The sequence below is a fragment of the Thamnophis elegans genome, chromosome 2 (genome assembly GCF_009769535.1).
Source record: "Thamnophis elegans isolate rThaEle1 chromosome 2, rThaEle1.pri, whole genome shotgun sequence".
In the NCBI taxonomy this organism is placed as follows: domain Eukaryota; kingdom Metazoa; phylum Chordata; class Lepidosauria; order Squamata; family Colubridae; genus Thamnophis; species Thamnophis elegans.
Genome location: NC_045542.1, coordinates 96157382 through 96176210, shown reverse-complemented (window position 1 = coordinate 96176210; position 18829 = coordinate 96157382). Strand labels below are relative to the sequence as shown.

Genomic DNA, 18829 nt, shown 5'->3' with positions numbered 1-18829 from the left:
ATTTTGGAATGTCATCTCCAAGGGGCCAGCCAAATTGCTTGCGGGAGAAAGTTCCAGAGCATTGGTGCCAAAATGGGAGACCTGCCCTTCTGGGTTCAGTCCTTTCCACCTCAAAGAATTAGGATATCACATGGAGATTCTCCCAGAAGAGCCTTAGATGGGTCAAATTTGGTAAAATCAGAAGTTCTGGAAATGCTAAACCATATTTAGAATTTTAAATTGAAACTAGCACTTTGAATTGTATATGGAAGTCTGCTGGTAATTAATACATCACACCCATATATTTTGTGCCATACAATCACAATGACTAGTGCTGAGATAAAAGTGGTCCAGGACTGGATCACGGACTGGGGGTTGGGACTCCTGTCTTAAGGCATGCCCTTAGTACTTTATTATTTAACTCCTTAAAGAAAAAAAATTGTTTTGTAAGATTCTCTGAATATAAATGAGACTCAATATAATAAAGAAAAGTGATGATTGAGATGGTAATAACAAGGGTAATAGTAATAATCCCAGTATTATCAATGCTGTCATCTAAAGGTCTCAGTTCTCTATTCTACACTTTTAAAGTTGACACTTTTTATAGTCTCTAAAAGGTCCTTTTAATATATATAAGATTCAACTATAATAAATAATCACGGTTGGATCCTATTTTTGATCCATAGTGAGCACAGAAAACAATGCACATTTTTATCAAAGTAACTTAATGGAAATCCTTTATCCTTTAACTTGCTCAAAAATATACTTTATCAATAAAATTATGCTTTATTAATAAATGTATCGGTGGGTTGAGTTTGTGATTTTTGTTTGTTTTTTATTTATTTATTTATTTATTACTAAATGTATATGCTGCCCATCTTACTGTCTAAATTTCCACATATCTTCTATAGTACAGTAAAATAATATTTCTATTCTAGTTGTTCCCATTAGGATAATAAAGTTTGCAAAAACACTAAATTTACACTTGATCGCTTGATAAAGGCAGAGTCTGCTTAGATTTGAAAAGCGGTATTCATTTACGTTCTAAAATATTCTTTATGGATACAATCTTTCTTTCTCTCTCCCCTGTTCAGGAGAAATTTGGACAAATGCATACACTCCAGGCTTTAGCAGTATGATGAATTCAGTTACTCTAATCCAACTTTAGCAACCAATTTTGTTTTTGCACTTGAATCAATTCTCATTTGCAGTGACAACAGTTTATCTATTCTGACATGCATGCTGAAGGATGATGTGGAGTAATATGCAGCCAACTCTTTTAAAAAGGAGTTAATAAAGCTGCTCTTGTTAAAATTATGGTTAACAGTATATATTCCTTTATACAGCTACAAACTGTGTAATTTGACTAAATGACATCAAAAGCCTGTGATGCCAAAGACCCACTCATCAATAGCACCTCTTGTTAGAGTCATAGAGTCTAGGCACTAGTTATTATGCGAAATAGCTGTGCAATTTTCTGCCTTTCCCAGCTGTTATTTAAGATTCTGGGTTTATTAGTCTCTGTGCTTTATTTGATTTTAAATTGTATTAAAGTGTTTCCTTATATTGCTGTTCCACTTGCAGGTTGTGGTATCTACAACAGTCAATGTGGATGGCCACGTCTTGGCAGTATCGGATAATATGTTTGTGCACAATAACTCCAAACATGGGCGGAGGGCTCGAAGGCTTGATCCTTCGGAAGGTACGCCTTCTTATCTGGAACATGGTAGGCATTTTTTGTTGGTTGCCATTTCTTCTTTCACTATGGGTCCTTGGGCTTTCTTTCCCCCTAATTCTTCTCATGCTCAACACTGCTGCAAAAATTTGAAAATATTGCTAAAAACCAGCACCAAAATTTCAACCTATTTGAAAGATTCTACAATTCCCACTTATGCATCGAAGTAGGGCTCAATCTTATATAAGGTAGAGTTCGAACAATCACACAATTGATTATTTTTTGTAAATCTGAAGTAGTCAAGACCAGTTTCTCTAAAAGGACTGTTTCTCAACCTTGGCAACTTGAAAACGTGTGGTCTTCATCTCCCAGACATGTTGGCTGGGGAATTTTGGGAGTTGAAGTCCACACACCTTCAAGTTGCCAAGGTTGAGAAACAGTGCTATAGAGAATTCTTTTATGGACAATATGTTTTAAATTCATAAATATTGCTTTTTGTTATGTACATAATGTTCCTAAACATTTCCAGTTCTATGAAGTAGAAGAAAACGAAAGAGTCTCTGCAAATGTGTATATACATTGGATCAGTGACTGTAAAATAGTCATGCTACATTACCTCTTTTTTAATTCCAAGAAGTAGTAATGTTAACAAGTATTCTGGATCTTATAGTGCATATCTACAGTAGGAAAGTAGGAATCTAGAAGCTGTAAAAACAGGAGTCCCAGTCAACATAACCTGCAAGGGGGGGGGGGAAGCTGGGTGTTGGAGTTCATTGTTTAGATGGCCACATGTTCCTTATCTATGGCTTACAGGATGATTATGAAATAATACTAGCCTCACACCTACTCTATAATCCAATTTCAAGAATAACTTGTTGGTGGCTGAGTCAGCAACTGAGTTTAGTGAGCTATCTTGCAATGACACCATGCTTACTTGAATGAAATTAATCTGAGTCTTTGAATATTTTCTTGCAATTGTTCTTCTGAACATTTTTTAAGACTTAGAAAGGCAGTCTTACAAAGTATTCATGGATAAATCATTTTCGCCACTTTAGCATGGAGAAATGTTTATTTATTTATTTCATTAAACTGTTTGTTTTTTTCCTTTAAAAAGAAACTCTAAATCAGTAAACATATAAAACAAACACAGTGTTAACATAGTGACTAACAACTGAAAGTATGAAACAACAGTACATTACTAGCCAACATCTTTCTCAAGTTCTCCCTGGAAAATGAAAAGAAGAGGGATCTGAATATAACCTTTAAAAGAAGCAAAGAGGATGCTGAATGTATCTTACTAGAAGATTATCTGTGGCATGAAGCTTACACACTGTACTTTCAAAACTGTCAGTGAAAGATGCAGTTCTGAAATCCATCCGTAGACTGGGGGCTTTTGTGGAAATGCTGTTTATCAAAGCAGAATTTCACTAGTGTAGTGGTGAAAAGCTTTGTATAATGACTACTACTTCCTTCTCCTCTTCCTTCATGGGCCAAATAAATCATAAATTGAGAGTAGAGATGAGTGGTTCCTTGTGGTTTAGGGGAAGGGGAAGGCGAAGTAAATATAGAGTGCATTGTCACCGGTGGGTAGAATGGAAGCAAACAGTAAGTAGATCCAGAGCCAAATGTGGATGGGGCACTTATTTGCTCACTCTCACCTCCCAGGTCACTTTCTTTAACACTTTGTTTCTCTGTAACTGGCCAGGACAGATTTCTCTTGCCAGAGGTATGAAGTGATTGCTTACAGAGGGCTTTTGAAATTAGGCCAAAGACTGCATGAAATTAGACTGGTTGCCCACCCATGATTTAGATAATACAAAGGAATCTTGTTCCCTCAGCGTCTCTTCCACCTTCCCAGTGAGAAGAAAAAGCTATACCAGTCATGGAGTAGGCATAATGCTTGTTTCTCTCACTTATGAAAAAAATATGAATAGATAAATTAAAAATTAAACAGATGTGGAAAAAAAAAGAAATAGACTTATGCTGGAGCTAGTAGAGTTTAAAAAGGGATGTTTTTACCATTACCGATGGCCTCCCTCAACCATTCTCAAGGAATTGCTGGGTATGAATTTTACCTTGTGCATTAGGTCCATATTGCTTTTACTGTAAAACTAAAGTAAGAAAGACTTGCAAGTCTTAATGTACCCTCCCTCCCTCTTTTATATTCACGAGAACTAGGGAGGGGCTTGATTGAGTGACTTAATCAGATTACATTCCTATCCCTGACTCAATCTTCTTTTATCTGGCTGTTATTTTAGAGGCAGTTCTTCCTCTTGCCCCTTAAGACCACTCCCCCTTCTGCCTACATCATTTGGGCAAAGAGATTGTGTTTTAGAGAAGCCACATGAACAAATTCAGCCAGGGCATGTTGAGACTGCAACAAGTAGGATATTAATCTCCCACAACTCCAATTAGTATTAATATGCATGTATAAATAGCTTATGTCAATGCTAACAATATTTACCACTTAGCATATCTGAAATTTATTCTAGGAAACTAATATGTTGAAAAACCATGCAGCATGAAAATATGAACTGCCATCATTGTAGGAACCATTGGTGTTAAAAACACAACCTCTTGCCTCATTATCAGGCTGCCCTACTATTATATCTTATCATTTTACTTTGCATATATGTAAAACAGTGCTCTTTATGTTATAGCAACTACTTACATAATAAATTTGGTCATGTGGTAAATGCATAATGTATCAGATCCACAAGTTTGCACTTTCTAACCTAAAATTCTTAGCTCAGCAGTGTTTCTTATTATATAAACATAACTTACATCTGTATTTATTTAGCCTTAACTTTTATGTAGACCATGAGATATTTTATGCAATAATTCATACTATAGATTTTTTTCCATCCTTGCCAGCAACCTAATTTAATAAACAAACCACTGTCATAATTTTTGGCTGATTTACTAAGGAATGTTCAAGCTGATATTTTATTAATTAGAAGGAAACGAAGTATGCAGAGAATATCTATTAATTCATCCTTGAAGTTTCTTATACAAACCAAATCCTCCCCTTCTTTCTTTATTAAAAAGATAGGATACAGATTTTTTTTTTAGATGACTCAGTGAACACAGGTAGTACCCATTTAAGAACAAGTTTCATTCCCAAGGTCTGTCCTTAAAGTCAAATTTGTTTGTAAACTACACCAGTGTTATTGTATAATACTACATAAGTACTATAGTATAATGAACTTGAACCACTATTCATTTAACTTGAATCACTGTGCATTTAACTTGAATCTTGCTACAATAGGATCTGTTCTTAATTATGGGTATTGTTTAAACCAGAATGTTCTTAACTTGGGGATCTGTTGTACCTGCCAATTAGAAGGATAGGCCAGAATTCCTTCAGATTGGAAACTTTCTGCTTTCACTCTTGGCAAAAAGCTACCTGCTCTAAATTCTGCTCATAGTTCCTTTCCATATTAATATGGAGAGAAAAAGGAAAATCAGATTCCAGCTAATAGCAGTTGGTATGAAAATTCTGCTTGCATGAGTTTATACCAAATTTTGTAATTTCACAATCATATTTTAGTATTGGAATTAAAGCATTATTTTTTAGAACTACAGTATGCAAAGTTCTGAAATTATTTATTTTTATTTATCACATCTATATGGCCACGCTCAGACAGCGTGGTGGCTCAGCAGTTAGGATGCTGGGCTTGTCAGCTGGAAAGCCAGCAGCACAGGTTCAAGACCCGAGACCCACGCGATAGGGTGAGCACGCATCTTTGCCCCAGCTCCTTCCAACCTAGCAGTTCAAAAGCATGCAAATGCAAGTAGATAAATAGGTACCACTTCAGTGGGAAGGTAACAGCACTCCATGATGTCATGCTGGCCACATGACCACAGAAATGTCTTAGGACATCACTGGCTCAATTGTCTTGAAACAGACATGAACATAGTCCCACATAGTCAGCAACAACTAGCAGAGTAAAATTTGTAGGGACTACTTTACCTTTCACTTTTATGGCCACCCATCTCACAAGAAATGAATCTGGGCAGCATACAGTAAAAAAAAGTATAAAACAATAACCACATGAAACACAGTACCGTTAAAATAGTTTTTAAAAGAAAAAGCACATACAAGAAATTCAATCAGTATTAGAGTCACTTCTAGATCAAGAGCCGGAGTGGCACAGTACTGCAGGCTACTTCTTCTGACTGCTGGCTGATTGCATTTTGACAGTTCGAGTCCAAGTGGTTCAAGTTGACTCAGTCTTCCATCCTTCCAAAGTTGGTAAAATGAGGACCCAGATTGTTGGGAGAAATATGCTGACTTTGTAAACCGTTAGAGAGGGCTGTAAAACTCTGTGAAGTGGTATGTAAGTTTAAGGTACATTTACTTTAATCAGTTGATGTTTTAGGGCAGGTAAGAGTTAGCCAATTGAGGTTCACCATCCTTTCTTTATTGCACATACATTGCTCTGCTCCTAAGGGCCATGTTGGTGCCTCTGTTGAAGAAAGACAGCATTTATTTAATCTTGGAGTGAAAAAGTACCAGGCAGAGCAGTGTATTGGAGGAAAGGCACTTTCTACTTTGCTTGGCTTCTGTGGGGGGAGTATGGAGGGAACTCTATTGGCCTTTGCTGCCATTTCCAATTTTACCCCAGATTAAAATTATTTGACTTCACAAATGATGGTGGAGATTATGGTAAGAAAAAGAAGTCATGTGTATAATGAAATCGCTTTGATTTGACATCTCAGTTTCTTTTGTTTTACTGAAAACACATTCTAAATCTGCTAGAATAAGCCCAGGCAGCAATCCTATGTATAGCTTTTCTAGGGAGGAAGGAATGCAAAAATAATTATGCTATCTTTCTGAAGAAATATCCATAGGAAAAGATTTTACATATCCACAATTTTGGATATATTTATGCATGCACAACATGGTAGATGGGTTTTGGGGCCACATAAATTTCATTTTAATGATCTTGTTATCTTCAGCTGGGCTGGAATGGAAGGCCTGTGAATGCATCCTGCTCTCATAAAATCAGGCTGCATCTTCTCCAGGTCCTTATGCCTTTCTAAGGTGTTTCTACCCTGTATTTAAGCATCAGTTATGTAGTTCCGGAGAAAGCTTTTCAAGACCATGAAATGATCAAAATTCACAAACTTTGTTATAATATTGGGAAGACAGATTTCCTTCTTGTCATTTTCCTATTTGATCATTTATAAAATTTAATGACGCAAAAAAGTCCCCGAAGATCTATTACTGTACACTTTACACAATAACCATGGGTAGAAAAAGAACTACAATAATATAAAGTCACCTATATATGTTAATTGACTATAGACATTTGTTCAATAAATAAATAAATAAAAATATTATGGACTAGAAAATGAATTAATGTAATGTCAACTTTGTTTTTCTCGGAATAATCATTTGTATAGATTATGCTATACAAGTCATAATTAGCACAGTGCAATATCTTCTGTTAATTTCATAACATAGCACTAAATTAATTTTTAACCCTTCTATATTGCCCTTAAAGTTGGAATTAATTTTCTCTTTTCAGTCCAGTTGTCATATATTGCTTAAAAAAGAGGAAAATTCTCATAAGTTTACTTAACTGTAATCAAAACTGTACTCCATGAATTTTCCTTAACAGGCATGCCTTAATAAATACATTGGTCAATGCTCAGTGTTTATATTTCCAAAATAATTGCTGGCAGATGCTCATATGAGCAGCTCTATTTGGTACAAGGGAAGTAAGACCAGTGATTTGTAGTAAAATAGTTTCACTCAGGTGTTTTTTTGTGTGTGTTTCAAAATTTTATACATTGGGATGAGAAGACCAATATATTCAATCAATATGGATTTCTAGGATGTAAGTTTTAAAAGAGAACTTCTCTAAATCACAAACCCTAGCTCATAAAGAATTTGAAGGGAAAAAGGTGAAGGGAGCGTTACATGAAGAATATATATTTTACTTTTCAAAACTGTGTTTAAAAGTCACTTCTATAGTGCTGCCAACATTTTAAATGGGTCATAGAATGTTTTAATGAAATATTTTTGTAAGGGCAAAATGGAACATTTCAAATGAGAACTGATCCATGTTTCAAGTATAGAATTTGAGTTTACTGGAGAGGCAGTTTGGTGTAGTGGGAAGGGCACCAGTCTAGAAACCAGGACACCATGAGATTTTGTCTTGCCTTAGGCATGAAGTCAGCTGGGCCATCTGAGGCCAGTCATTCTCACTCATCCCTAGAAAGCAAGCAATAGCAAACCACTGCCAAGAAAACCTCAGAGATTTTCCCAGACAGTTGCTAGGAGTCAACACTGGCGTAAAGATGCCAATCATAATAGTCAAATAAAAAGTTTACTATAGGCCATTTCAGAAGTTAGGGGATCTTAGATGAATGGGCATCATACCCATGTTGCTCTTCATGTAAAACATGCATATAAAAGAGCCTCTTCTATTTTTTTGTAGGTTCTATTTGCAATTGGCATTCTTCATTTTCCCTCTATGTAGTGAATTCTCTTAATAATATATGATTCTCCCTACTGGCAGTTGCCTATTATCACTGCCTCCTTATTTTCTTTTTGCACATTAGAGTGGACATAGGATGTGTATGTGCATGTGTATCAAACATGCAAATAATTTTATTGAAAAACTTTAAAAAATGATAAAACAAAATGTATGAATATAGAATGTACCAAATACCAGGCCCTGATAGAAAGTTATATCAATTATGTTAAATGTTCAAATTGGTTGTCATTTTTTTAAAAAAAATTGTTTGTTCATTTGATGCATGACTTTGAACATTTCTAACTACAGTAACCTTTTCTCTGAGAAAATGTTAATAGAATTAATAAAAACATTACAATTGGCTTTTTAGTATACTTTCTCTACCTTTTTAATCAGAAGAAGTTCTTACTGAATTCACTGAAGTTTATTCATGAGTACATGAATATAAGATTACAACCAAAATAATTTTTCTCATGGATATTATTACAAATGTTATTTTTATCTTCGAAAAATACATATTTAAAATGTAGCTCTGGAAAGTGGTTGTAGAGACAGTTCTAAATCTCATGCTGCAAATTATCTCTTGCTAATATTATGACAATTATGCAGGAAAGCAGTTCTTATCTGCAGTGATTACTTGCTGTGATGCAGTGTGTATTTTGATTATGTCATTCTAGACTGGTTTAGGCAGATTTTGGTGGTTTTCTCATTTGGTAATTGCGGACATGTTGGGAAATTTAGGTTTACTCTTTTCTGGAACAAATATGTTCTTGTGAAATAAAGATTTTAACAAATGGAATGTATAGATTCAAAGAAACATAATGTTATCCAAAGGACTTTATCTGACTCAAGGCTCACCAATATTTCAAATTAGCTTTTAAACAAATGAGGCTATAGTCACCATCACCATCACTGTCATCATATCATAAAATTAGTGGCCAATAAATTTTATAAATAAATAAATCATGTTTTTCCATGACCTTTTTTTCTCAACCAAATTAATTGAAACAATAAATAAGGCTATAAAATTATATATAGTTTATATAGCTATATAATTATAGCAGGGTTCATTCTTTGAAAACATATATATCAGTAGTGGGTTCCAGATCTCGTCACAACCAGTACACTGCAACGGGGCCAGGCATGCTCATTGGGCACGTGCGCGGCGCATGCATGCACACACTACCGTCGAATGACACTCAGCTACTCAGTGAGCTACTTTTCTGGTACAGTCGCCACTGCTCCCAGTTACTGCTGGTACGCTCGTACTGGGGTGTACCACCCAGATCCCACCACTGATATGTATGAATCCTGAATGTATGAAGGACTATTAAGCATGTTTGTTGTTTTGAGTTATTTATAAAAATAAAATATTGTATATTTATATATGCAAGCTGGAAAAAAATAGAACAACTAAACCTGTTGAACTACTATGAAATAAAAAATGTTCTGTATCTGTGACAATAGTGCAGATTTTTGGTTTCCACTATCTGTTTAGTTACAATCAATAATGTAGCAATGATGTCTAGGTAGAATCCTGTTTGGATGGAGCCAGATGTCCCTACGGACATTTGCAAAGGTTATCCAGTAAGGTTTTAGCATTGCTTGAAGCTAATTTTTCATCTTGGACTTTGTATTTATTAGAATGTAAAGCCCAGCACACAATAGGGCACAGCATAATGCCATAGCCTCAAAATTACAGGGCAAGAAACCCTGTCAGTTTGCATGCTCTAACACTTTATTATGTAATGATCTAATATGCAACAATGCAAAGAGGAGATTCTCATCATTCTGACAGGAGCCTAAGAGAAGTGACTAAATTACTTATGTACCATTAGCGCTAGCAACCATTGTGAACTCACAGCCAAGCATTTATGCTAATACTCCCAAATATATTCAAGTGGCCTTGTCAAGCTGATAACTGACAAGCAGTTTAAATAGGTTGGGTGGGTTTTTTTTAGGTTTCTTTAAGGGCCAGGCCAGTGTTTTCTTCTTCCTGCTTTTCCCTGCCTTCTACAAATTGTGGCAACTCTTTGGAAGTTTGATTCTATAACAACCTGAATGGGCAGCAGTAGCCAAGTCTTGGTTAGGTACAAAGTACAAATCTTATAGGAAAGATCGATTATGTTGTTAAATCTAAGAAAAGTTAGCTGTAGTATTCTGTGGTCATCATTGATAGTTCCCAATATTACAATTCATACTGGAATTAAGAATAGGAATCTACTGTTATCCATTTCAATCCAGAATTTAACATAAAAAGGCTTAAGGGTGTGCTTGGTAGCAGGTGTTTGGCATGGTGATATGATACCACAATGTGTTTATTCTGTCAAGGGTCTTACTATCCTTGCTATTATCACCAGTAAGAAAATGAAGATGTAAAGTTGCTGTTTCAGCAGCAGCAAAAATAAAGTTGATATACATAGATTATTAATCACACTTTTCTAAATATAAATTACTAAGTCAGCAAGCATTGGAACAAATTCTAAAACAATGACTCAACTAGTATTTGTATTTTTTTCTGTAATATAACGCCCTAAGTCTTTTTGAGGAGCTCTAAAACTAGAATCTAAAGAGTTGTGACTTCTCTAGAATTATTTGTCTGCCTGCCTGCATGTCTATCATCTATCCTTATGTAGTAGGAAAAAAAATAATTTGTTCAGAATTAATATCTCTCCCTGTTCAGTGGAATTATATCCTAGTGAATGTCATTCAAACTTCAATTTAACTGACCCAAAACTTGCAGAATCCTGCCTTGGAGTAGAGGAAAGCTCTTCTTTTCACATTTTGATTTATGGGTCTATTTTTTTTCCGTCCAAGAGTAGTTGAACTTAGTCTATCCACTTCCAATGAAACCCTACCCATAGCACATAAAATGCACTTGAGTGGGGGGGGGGGGGAAGCTATGAGAAGACAATCCTATCCACCCTTCTTTTCAGTTTTCTAGGTGATGTATGTTTGTGCACTGCAAATTAAGAATGATTACTTTTTTATTTTCAAGGTCTGGCAAAGTTGATGCACAACCATATTACTCCTATCTCAAAAGCTAACCCCCCGACTACCCAGCTAAATTAGTGGATGTTGAGGTTGTTTCCTTGTTTGTTTTGTTTTTTTTCTTGACCTTTTTCTCCTGATTGAAACATATATTCATTTCAGGATCCCATCTATTAACCTTTAGCCCTCATCTTCATCCTTAAGGGGCAGCTGGACCATCTGTCTTCCTATTCTAGTAATGGAAGGCTTTTAATATGATGCGGCTCTTGCATTGATGTATGCTGAATATACCCAAACTGCATCTCAGATGATTACTATCCTGCCTACTGGCCTATGATAAGCATTGGTCATCCCAGCTGGACAGAGTGATGATGGAACTTTTTCTCTTTTTTCTACAGAGCAGGATTTGTTTTCTTGATTTTTCTCCTTCTCCTGTTGCTCCAGCCTGCAGCCAAAGTGAGACAGAAATAACCATTCTTATTGTTATCCTTTCTAAACTAATCCAGAATATTTAACAGCCTATTTGGGAACTAAATTGCATCTGACATTCTAGCTTAGTTTTCAAAGGACTCCCCACTTGATCTGCCGTCATACCTTTATCTGTGAATTTATAGTGGTATTAAGGTTTAATGAATTGAACAAGTCCCTGAACAACGACAAATATCTTCTTGTTGTGGTTGTTCAAATTTAGAGACTACACACTTTGTGCTTCAGATGAATATTAAATTTAGCATGCTTCATTGGCAGTAAACTTCAAGCTACTTATATTACACATTACTAATAAGTGTTTAAGGATGTGTGCGTGGGTGCTTGTTCTATGTTTGCCTGCAGAATGCGGCTGTTACTTGTGCTAAAGAATATACTGAGGCAGCAAATTTATATTCTGAACAGCAAATAAAACTTGAACAGACGGGCAGGTTCAATACAAAGGTTTAATCCTATCAGGGTGATTCCTCTTATGGCCATCTGGATTACGATGCATATAAATTCAGCACTTGTTAAAAATACAGCATAGGCCAAGATTAACATTCTAGATTTTCTAGTAGTTATTTGACTTTCTGATTTCCAGGCTCTGGAAACTTCCTTTAAAAGAGTCCTTTATTTAAAGGAAGAATCTAAATAGGAATAAGAGTTCTTAAAGCTTGAATTTTTATTTGTGGAAACCAAATTACAGTTCCTTCTTCCTCAACAATTTCCTTATATATCCATATATATTGCATTCATTTTTAAAGTTTTCCTTTCCCTTTTAAAAGATTGGCTGCTTTGTGCAGTTTCAGGGGAAAAAAATGAACTGATACTAAAAGGGGGTTCAGAAGAAAAACCTTTAATATGTGAGATGGAAAGGTGGAGCTTGTTTTCCACATAATGCAAGCATAGAATCTTCCTACTGTCAATGAAATCCCATTATATAACTAAGCCTGACACTTTATACAAAGTGGCTATTGTGTGTCTGGAAAACAGAAGAGTTTTATTTCAAATTTGACCAGAATGATTTAGTAGGTGGTCCAGTTAGCTGTAGAAAAATTACAACTGTGCCGTCATAATATATTGGCTAGCTTGCTTGGAACACTATGTTCACATTCTGAAACAAATAATTGCACTCTGTTATCAATTGTACACCATGAAAATAATTATTACTATAGAAAGTCTGACATTCTTTCTTCATTACTGAAGAAACATGTAGAAACATTGCTATTCCAAAGCAACACAGATGGACTGGAGGCAGCAAATAAAGAAATATATGGTTGTGGTAGCAGGGAAGTTTAGCTTTATTTTTCTCAGCCATGATTTTTATATATGCATTTTATACTTCCTTCTATGTATCTGTATATAACTCCTGACATTCAGGTCTGGGCATTTTAGTCTCTTTGGATTTAGACATTTGCAGTGGAAGCGTTTTATCAAGTATTATATTTTGAGCCTCCCTCTTTGGCCTTGAATCCTTTGCTATTCTTCTCCTCAGGCCCAGCCCCTCAATCCATGGCTTTATTTTTGCATTTAATCAACATAAGTAAAATAATGATTATTGCTGTTGTATCATGGAGATTTATGTAATGGGTTGGATTGCTGAAAAGAAAACTATGTAGATTTATACAAAATTAAAATCCAAATTTGTTCATCATGAACATCCTGTGAGGGACCTGGGAATTGATTTCTAGGGACAATTCAAAATGGTAATAAATTCCCTTTAATAAAATAAAGAAAACTAAGATCTGGTGAACAGACTAACAACTGTTAACTATTTCTAATAAAAAGTACTCTATCTCTCCAGAAGACCAGAAGAGTTGAAATACTCTTCTGAGATATGCTTTTCTGTACAGGCAATCTCAGAAGATCTCAACAAAACATAGTGGATTTTAAGTATATTAGAATTGTTGATGGATAAAATACTTGTAATCTGTATCATAGGTAATCTGCGCCTGCATAACCAAACTCTTTTCCTCTTTCTCTTTACCATCACCTCAATGTAAATCTTGTATCTGCCTAGCTATAGTATGTCTTTGATCAACTTAGTTGCAGTTCACAAAACCTTTTAAAATAACACTTGTTAGTTAGAAAAGATGCTACTGGAGTCCTGGGTTTTTTTTTTGCCACCATGGACTAACACAGTTCTCTTCCTACCCTACACTAAGTGAAGAACAAACTTAGCCAGTTGGTATATGTGCCAACAGAGGACGCAGTGGCTCAGTGGCTAAGACACTGGGCTTGTTGATCAGAAAGGTCGGCAGTTCGGCGGTTAGAATCTCTAGTGCGGCGTAATGGAGTGAGCTCCCTTTACTTGTGCCAGCTTCAGTTCGAGAGAAAAATAGGGACCACTTTGGTGAGAGGGAAACAGCGTTCCATGCACCTTCGGCATTTAGTCATGCCAGCTAAATGACCACAGAGATGTCTTCGGATAGCGCTGGCTCTTCAGCTTTGAAATGGAGATGAGCACTACCCCCTAGAGTCGTAAACGACTAAGACATACTGTATTTTTCGTAGTATAAGATGCACCTTTCCCCCTCAAAATAGAGACTGAAAATCTGGGTGCATCTTATACATCGAATACCGCATTTTTTGCTTCCTGAAGCCTTGACCCTTTACCAAAATGGCCGTGCATAGTTTGTAGGAGGCTTTCAGAGAGCTCCTGGGGGCTGGAGAGGGCAGAAAAGAGCAAAAAAATGGGGCATTTTTTGCTCAATTTCTCCCTCTCCCCAGCCTCTATAAGCCTCCATAAGGCTATGCATGCAATTTTCTTGACAGAAAATGTGCCCGTTTTTTCAAAAAATGGGCTGCTTTTTGCTCATTTTTGCCCCTCCCAGCTCCCAGGAGCACTCCAAAGACTATGCCTTTTTAAAAAAAATGGACCCATTTTCACAAAAAATGAGGTGTTTTGTGGAGATTTGCGTAGTGCAAAAACTTTTTTTTTCCTTTCGGAAAGCTCTTTAGTTAGAGTGATTGATGAGAATTAGATTGATCAAGTAAGAAGTCCTAGCTGCATATTGTCAGTGATTTCCTTCTCCAGCACATGGATAAATACACCTGGAAACATCTACCTACCTATCTACCCACCTACTCTCTCTCTCTCTCTCTCTCCCTCCCTCCCTCCCTCTATCTACCTTTCTCTCTCTCTATCCCTCTATCTACCTACCTCTCTCTCTCTCCCTACCTACTGTATTTCTCTCTGTGTCCCCCCCTCTATCTACCTACGTAGAAACTCTTCTTTCCTGTTACATTTCTGGGATAACTGCACATGACAAATTGACTTGAAAATATAATGAGTGATCTTCTCTGTCTTCCAAGTGTGAAGTCAAAAGCAGTGTAACAAATCTGTTCTCTTCTTTCTTACAGGCATAGAAAATGACATAGAAAAAAATCAATAAGTATTTATTTTAACACTTAACTAGGGGAAGGCATAAAAAGGAACTATGTTTTCCCCTGAGCTTTGATGTGCTGTTTACAAATAAAATTATTTTTAACTAAAATATTATTTGTGATGGTCACAGTAAAGCGACAGAATTTATTTTCATTCTGTAGAAAAATAATAATAGCAATAGCAATAGCACTTAGAATTATGTACCACTTCACAGTGCTTTTCAGCCTCTCTAAGTGGTTTCCAGAGTCAGCATATTGCCCCCAACAATCTGGGTTCTCATTTTACCAACCTCGGAAGGATGGCAGGCTAGGTCAACCTTGAGCTATCCAGAATCGAACTCCAGGAGTGAGCAGTGAGTTATCCCTGCAGTACTGCATTCTAACCACTGCACCACAACAGCTCTTACAGCCTATATAATCATAATGAAGCCATTTACCTACCACATTTTCCTCAAATGAATATGCAAAATATTAATATTTTTACAATATAAGTTTGATTAAAAACAAAAGTGCAAATAAAAATATATCTATATTGCTCCCTACTGATAAGTCCAAGAAGGAACACTGATCTGGCTCTCTGGAGCTGAGAAACAAAGTAGACTAGCACATTTTTATTCTGCAGGGGTCCATAAGTTGGAAGTATAATTCAATATGTTGTCAAATTTTCCTGCAGCTTTAGAAGTCTCCCCATGCTGTATTCTTGCACCTTTGCCAGAGGCCAAGAGAGAATGGAATAAGGTGGAGGGAGGTCAACTTCTGAAGATAACTGAATGGAGACCTCTTTGTTGGAATATGTAGCTCAGTAGTAAAGCAGATGCTTTAGATGCAAAAGGTCTCAAATATAATTCTTGGAAACTTCTGTCAGCATTAAACATAATGAGATAGCTGACCAATAATCAAACTTTCTATAATTGAGTCTTCACCATGGTTATAGTGACTATGTCAAGTCATTTTTGTACATCGCAGAGCATACTAGTTCTATGTTGTTGTACAGAAATCCTCATTTTATTAGATAGACATGAAGTTTTTAAGAAGAAATCGGGTAGCTGGGTATAAAATATGAAATGATACCATTCTTTAGGTTATTTAATAAAAGCATAATTTTTACATAATGAAGTATGCTATGCGAGACTCACAGTGAATCTTCAAAATCCTCTTATTGAGAGTTCAGTTGCTGATGTTACCTAATTATATCTTTCTACTCTATGCCAGCCAAGAGAGGCAGTTGAGGTTCTGTCCAGTGCCTGCAGGATATTTGAGTTTGGATGGGGAGGAATCATCTCCAACTCAAGCCTACCGAGGCCCAGTGCCTATGGGTGTTTGGATCACTAAAACATGGGTTTATTCCAACTCTGAGCTTGGGGTTGCACTTCACCATTCAAGAATGGTGCACAGTTTGGAGGTCTTCCTGGATTCACAGATCCTGCTCAGTGAGCAGGTGGCAGATATGGCTAGGAAGGCTTTTGCCCAGCTTCATCTGGTGTACCAGATCTACACTGTCCTATTTTGGGAGCAGAAGGGGGCTACATAGCTTGACTACTGCAACACACTTTACATGGGCCTCATCTTCCTAGCCAGGGCTTTAATTCTGCTTGAGTCCATACCACCATTTCTCTTATCTATCTAATGACTAGAATTGTCCAGGTGCTAATTCCCTTCATGATGTTTGGTCACTTTCGTTTTTTGCTCAAGTGGAGAGAGCTAGAGACTGCTGGACTGCATCAGCTACCACACCAGTTAGCAATTTGAAAGTTGTTGGTAAGCAGGTAATTGGCCTGCAGTTGACTAGTGCTGTCCCTTTTGTTCACTTTATCTACCTTTACCAGGTAGGCTTTTGCCAGAGTCTAACTAATCTTCCATTTCACCTCCTTGCACTATGTTATTGGGATTGAGTGAATGTACAATAGACCAGTCAGCTGTTTCAATCAAAACCCATGCAGTTCTTCTTTGTCTGGTGCTAACCAATTCTTGATCTTCCTTGCCCTTTTCTCCACCAGTTATTACAAGTTCTTTCATTTCAGCATCTTTTCATTTTTTCCCCATCACCTTTATCAAAGTTGCATTCTTATTATTTTTCTTTGGATTGTTCAATAGCTGTGCACAGAACTATAACTGTACTGTTACTTCTTTGTCAGGTGTTGACTGGTTTATTACATTTGGTAGAAACATTTTTGATTCAACTGAAATTGGAGAGTCTGCCTAGAGTGTGCAATTCAACCTTTGCATCTGCTGATCTTCTTGGATGTAGCTGTTATTTGCTTCCTTGATCTTCCTTGTTTCTGGGTGATATTTCTTGATCAGATATTGTTTGGACTTCTTTTCTTTATTTTTTTTTCCCCTAGCTTGCTTGCATCTGATCCTTATTTTCCAACCTGATCTTCCATTGTGGCACTGTTTGACTTTTTTTTTCTTGTTTGTGCATTTTGCATCGAAGGTATTCAGTTATAACTGTCACCTTGCTGTACATTAGTTCATTTGTTTCTTGCAGTCAGCTGGTCCTTTGTATTTGATACTGCAGTATTGTGTTATTATGGTTCGTCACATAGTCAGCCAGATGTTCACACTGAATTTGGGAATTTTATCCACTTATGGACTCATTCCCAAGGACCTGGGATAGGAAGATGTTGATGTTTGAAGGTATTGTTACAGGATGTAAACTCTTCCAAGTAAAGCTACCTTTTACAATTGACTGATGGTGATTTTATCAGTGCTGAGGGTTATAAAATAGTGTTTCAGCTCTTTGGGGGTTGCATCCAAGGCATCTATTACAATTGTACTAACTTTACTTTATTTTTCTATTGCCATTCCATTTCTATTAGCAGGTTTTTGCATTGTGTTGTTGTTGTTGTTATTGTTATTCACAACAACAGAATTGTATCACAGCGGCCAGTTGTTTCACTGGATTTGGCATTGATTACAGTCGGGCCCCACCCAGGGGCCTAGGACGTCGTAACGTATTTTCGTAATATGCGTGCAGATCCAAGCAGTGCGGCTTTTTGCATTTGACTGCTGGTGATTTTGTCAATTTTTAACTGTTTTAAATGTAATTCCAGTGCTTTTGGAATAGCACCCAGTGTGCCGATTATTATTATTGTTGTTGTTGTTGTTGTTGTTGTTGTATTATTATTATTATTATTATTATTATTATTATTATTATTATTATTATTATTATTATGCTGCACAGCCAGGCTTAACAGGGGTTCTTGTTTAGCTCATTATTTAGCCTTTGGTTGCACCATGCTATACCTCTGAATATCTTACACATAACTCTGTTTCATTAAGCCTTCATTAAGTGCAGAAAGGGTAGAGAAACCGGAAGGTAAATTTGGTACATATGTAATCTAAGGCATTTTAATTTCTATGGAAGAATGAATTATTAATGGAATATGGATATTTTAATTAGTTTACTTGGGACTATTTGAGCAAATACTTTCCAGTTTAAGTATAAACAAACTTATTTTATTAGAACTGGTTGCTTCCCCCTTTCTTTACTTCCCAGTTTGGTAGCATCCTATTCTCTCCAGTTTGCTGGCTCCTGTGAATATAGACTGCAATTATCCATTTAAGTTGTAGCCAGTGGCTATATTTGTGCATCATCCTAACTCTATTTGGACTTAGAGCTACAAAGCCTTCTCTATGGAAGCTAACCCAGTCTTTTATGATAAATACTGAAGAGGCTAGGAAATGGGTACCTGCACAACCTCCACGTTAATCATAGCACAGATTTCCTGAACCAAAAAAAGAGCAAAGACAGAACTTGGCCGATAGCTCTGCATGTCACTAATTCGGCTCAGTAAGTCTGCACATCTCAGTTCAATTAACCCTATTTCCAAGGCCACCC

General features: G+C 36.4%; 1 protein-coding gene across 2 annotated transcripts in view; it reads left to right on the top strand.

The window, feature by feature from the left end:
* Nucleotides 1-18829, top strand: part of EBF1 (EBF transcription factor 1) — a 348388-nt gene that overhangs the window by 256222 nt on the left and 73337 nt on the right. For both annotated transcript variants that reach the window (XM_032212355.1, XM_032212354.1), the window contains exon 8: nt 1564-1705. In XM_032212355.1, the coding sequence (XP_032068246.1) occupies nt 1564-1705 (142 nt within the window). The remainder of the gene's footprint in view (nt 1-1563; nt 1706-18829) is intronic.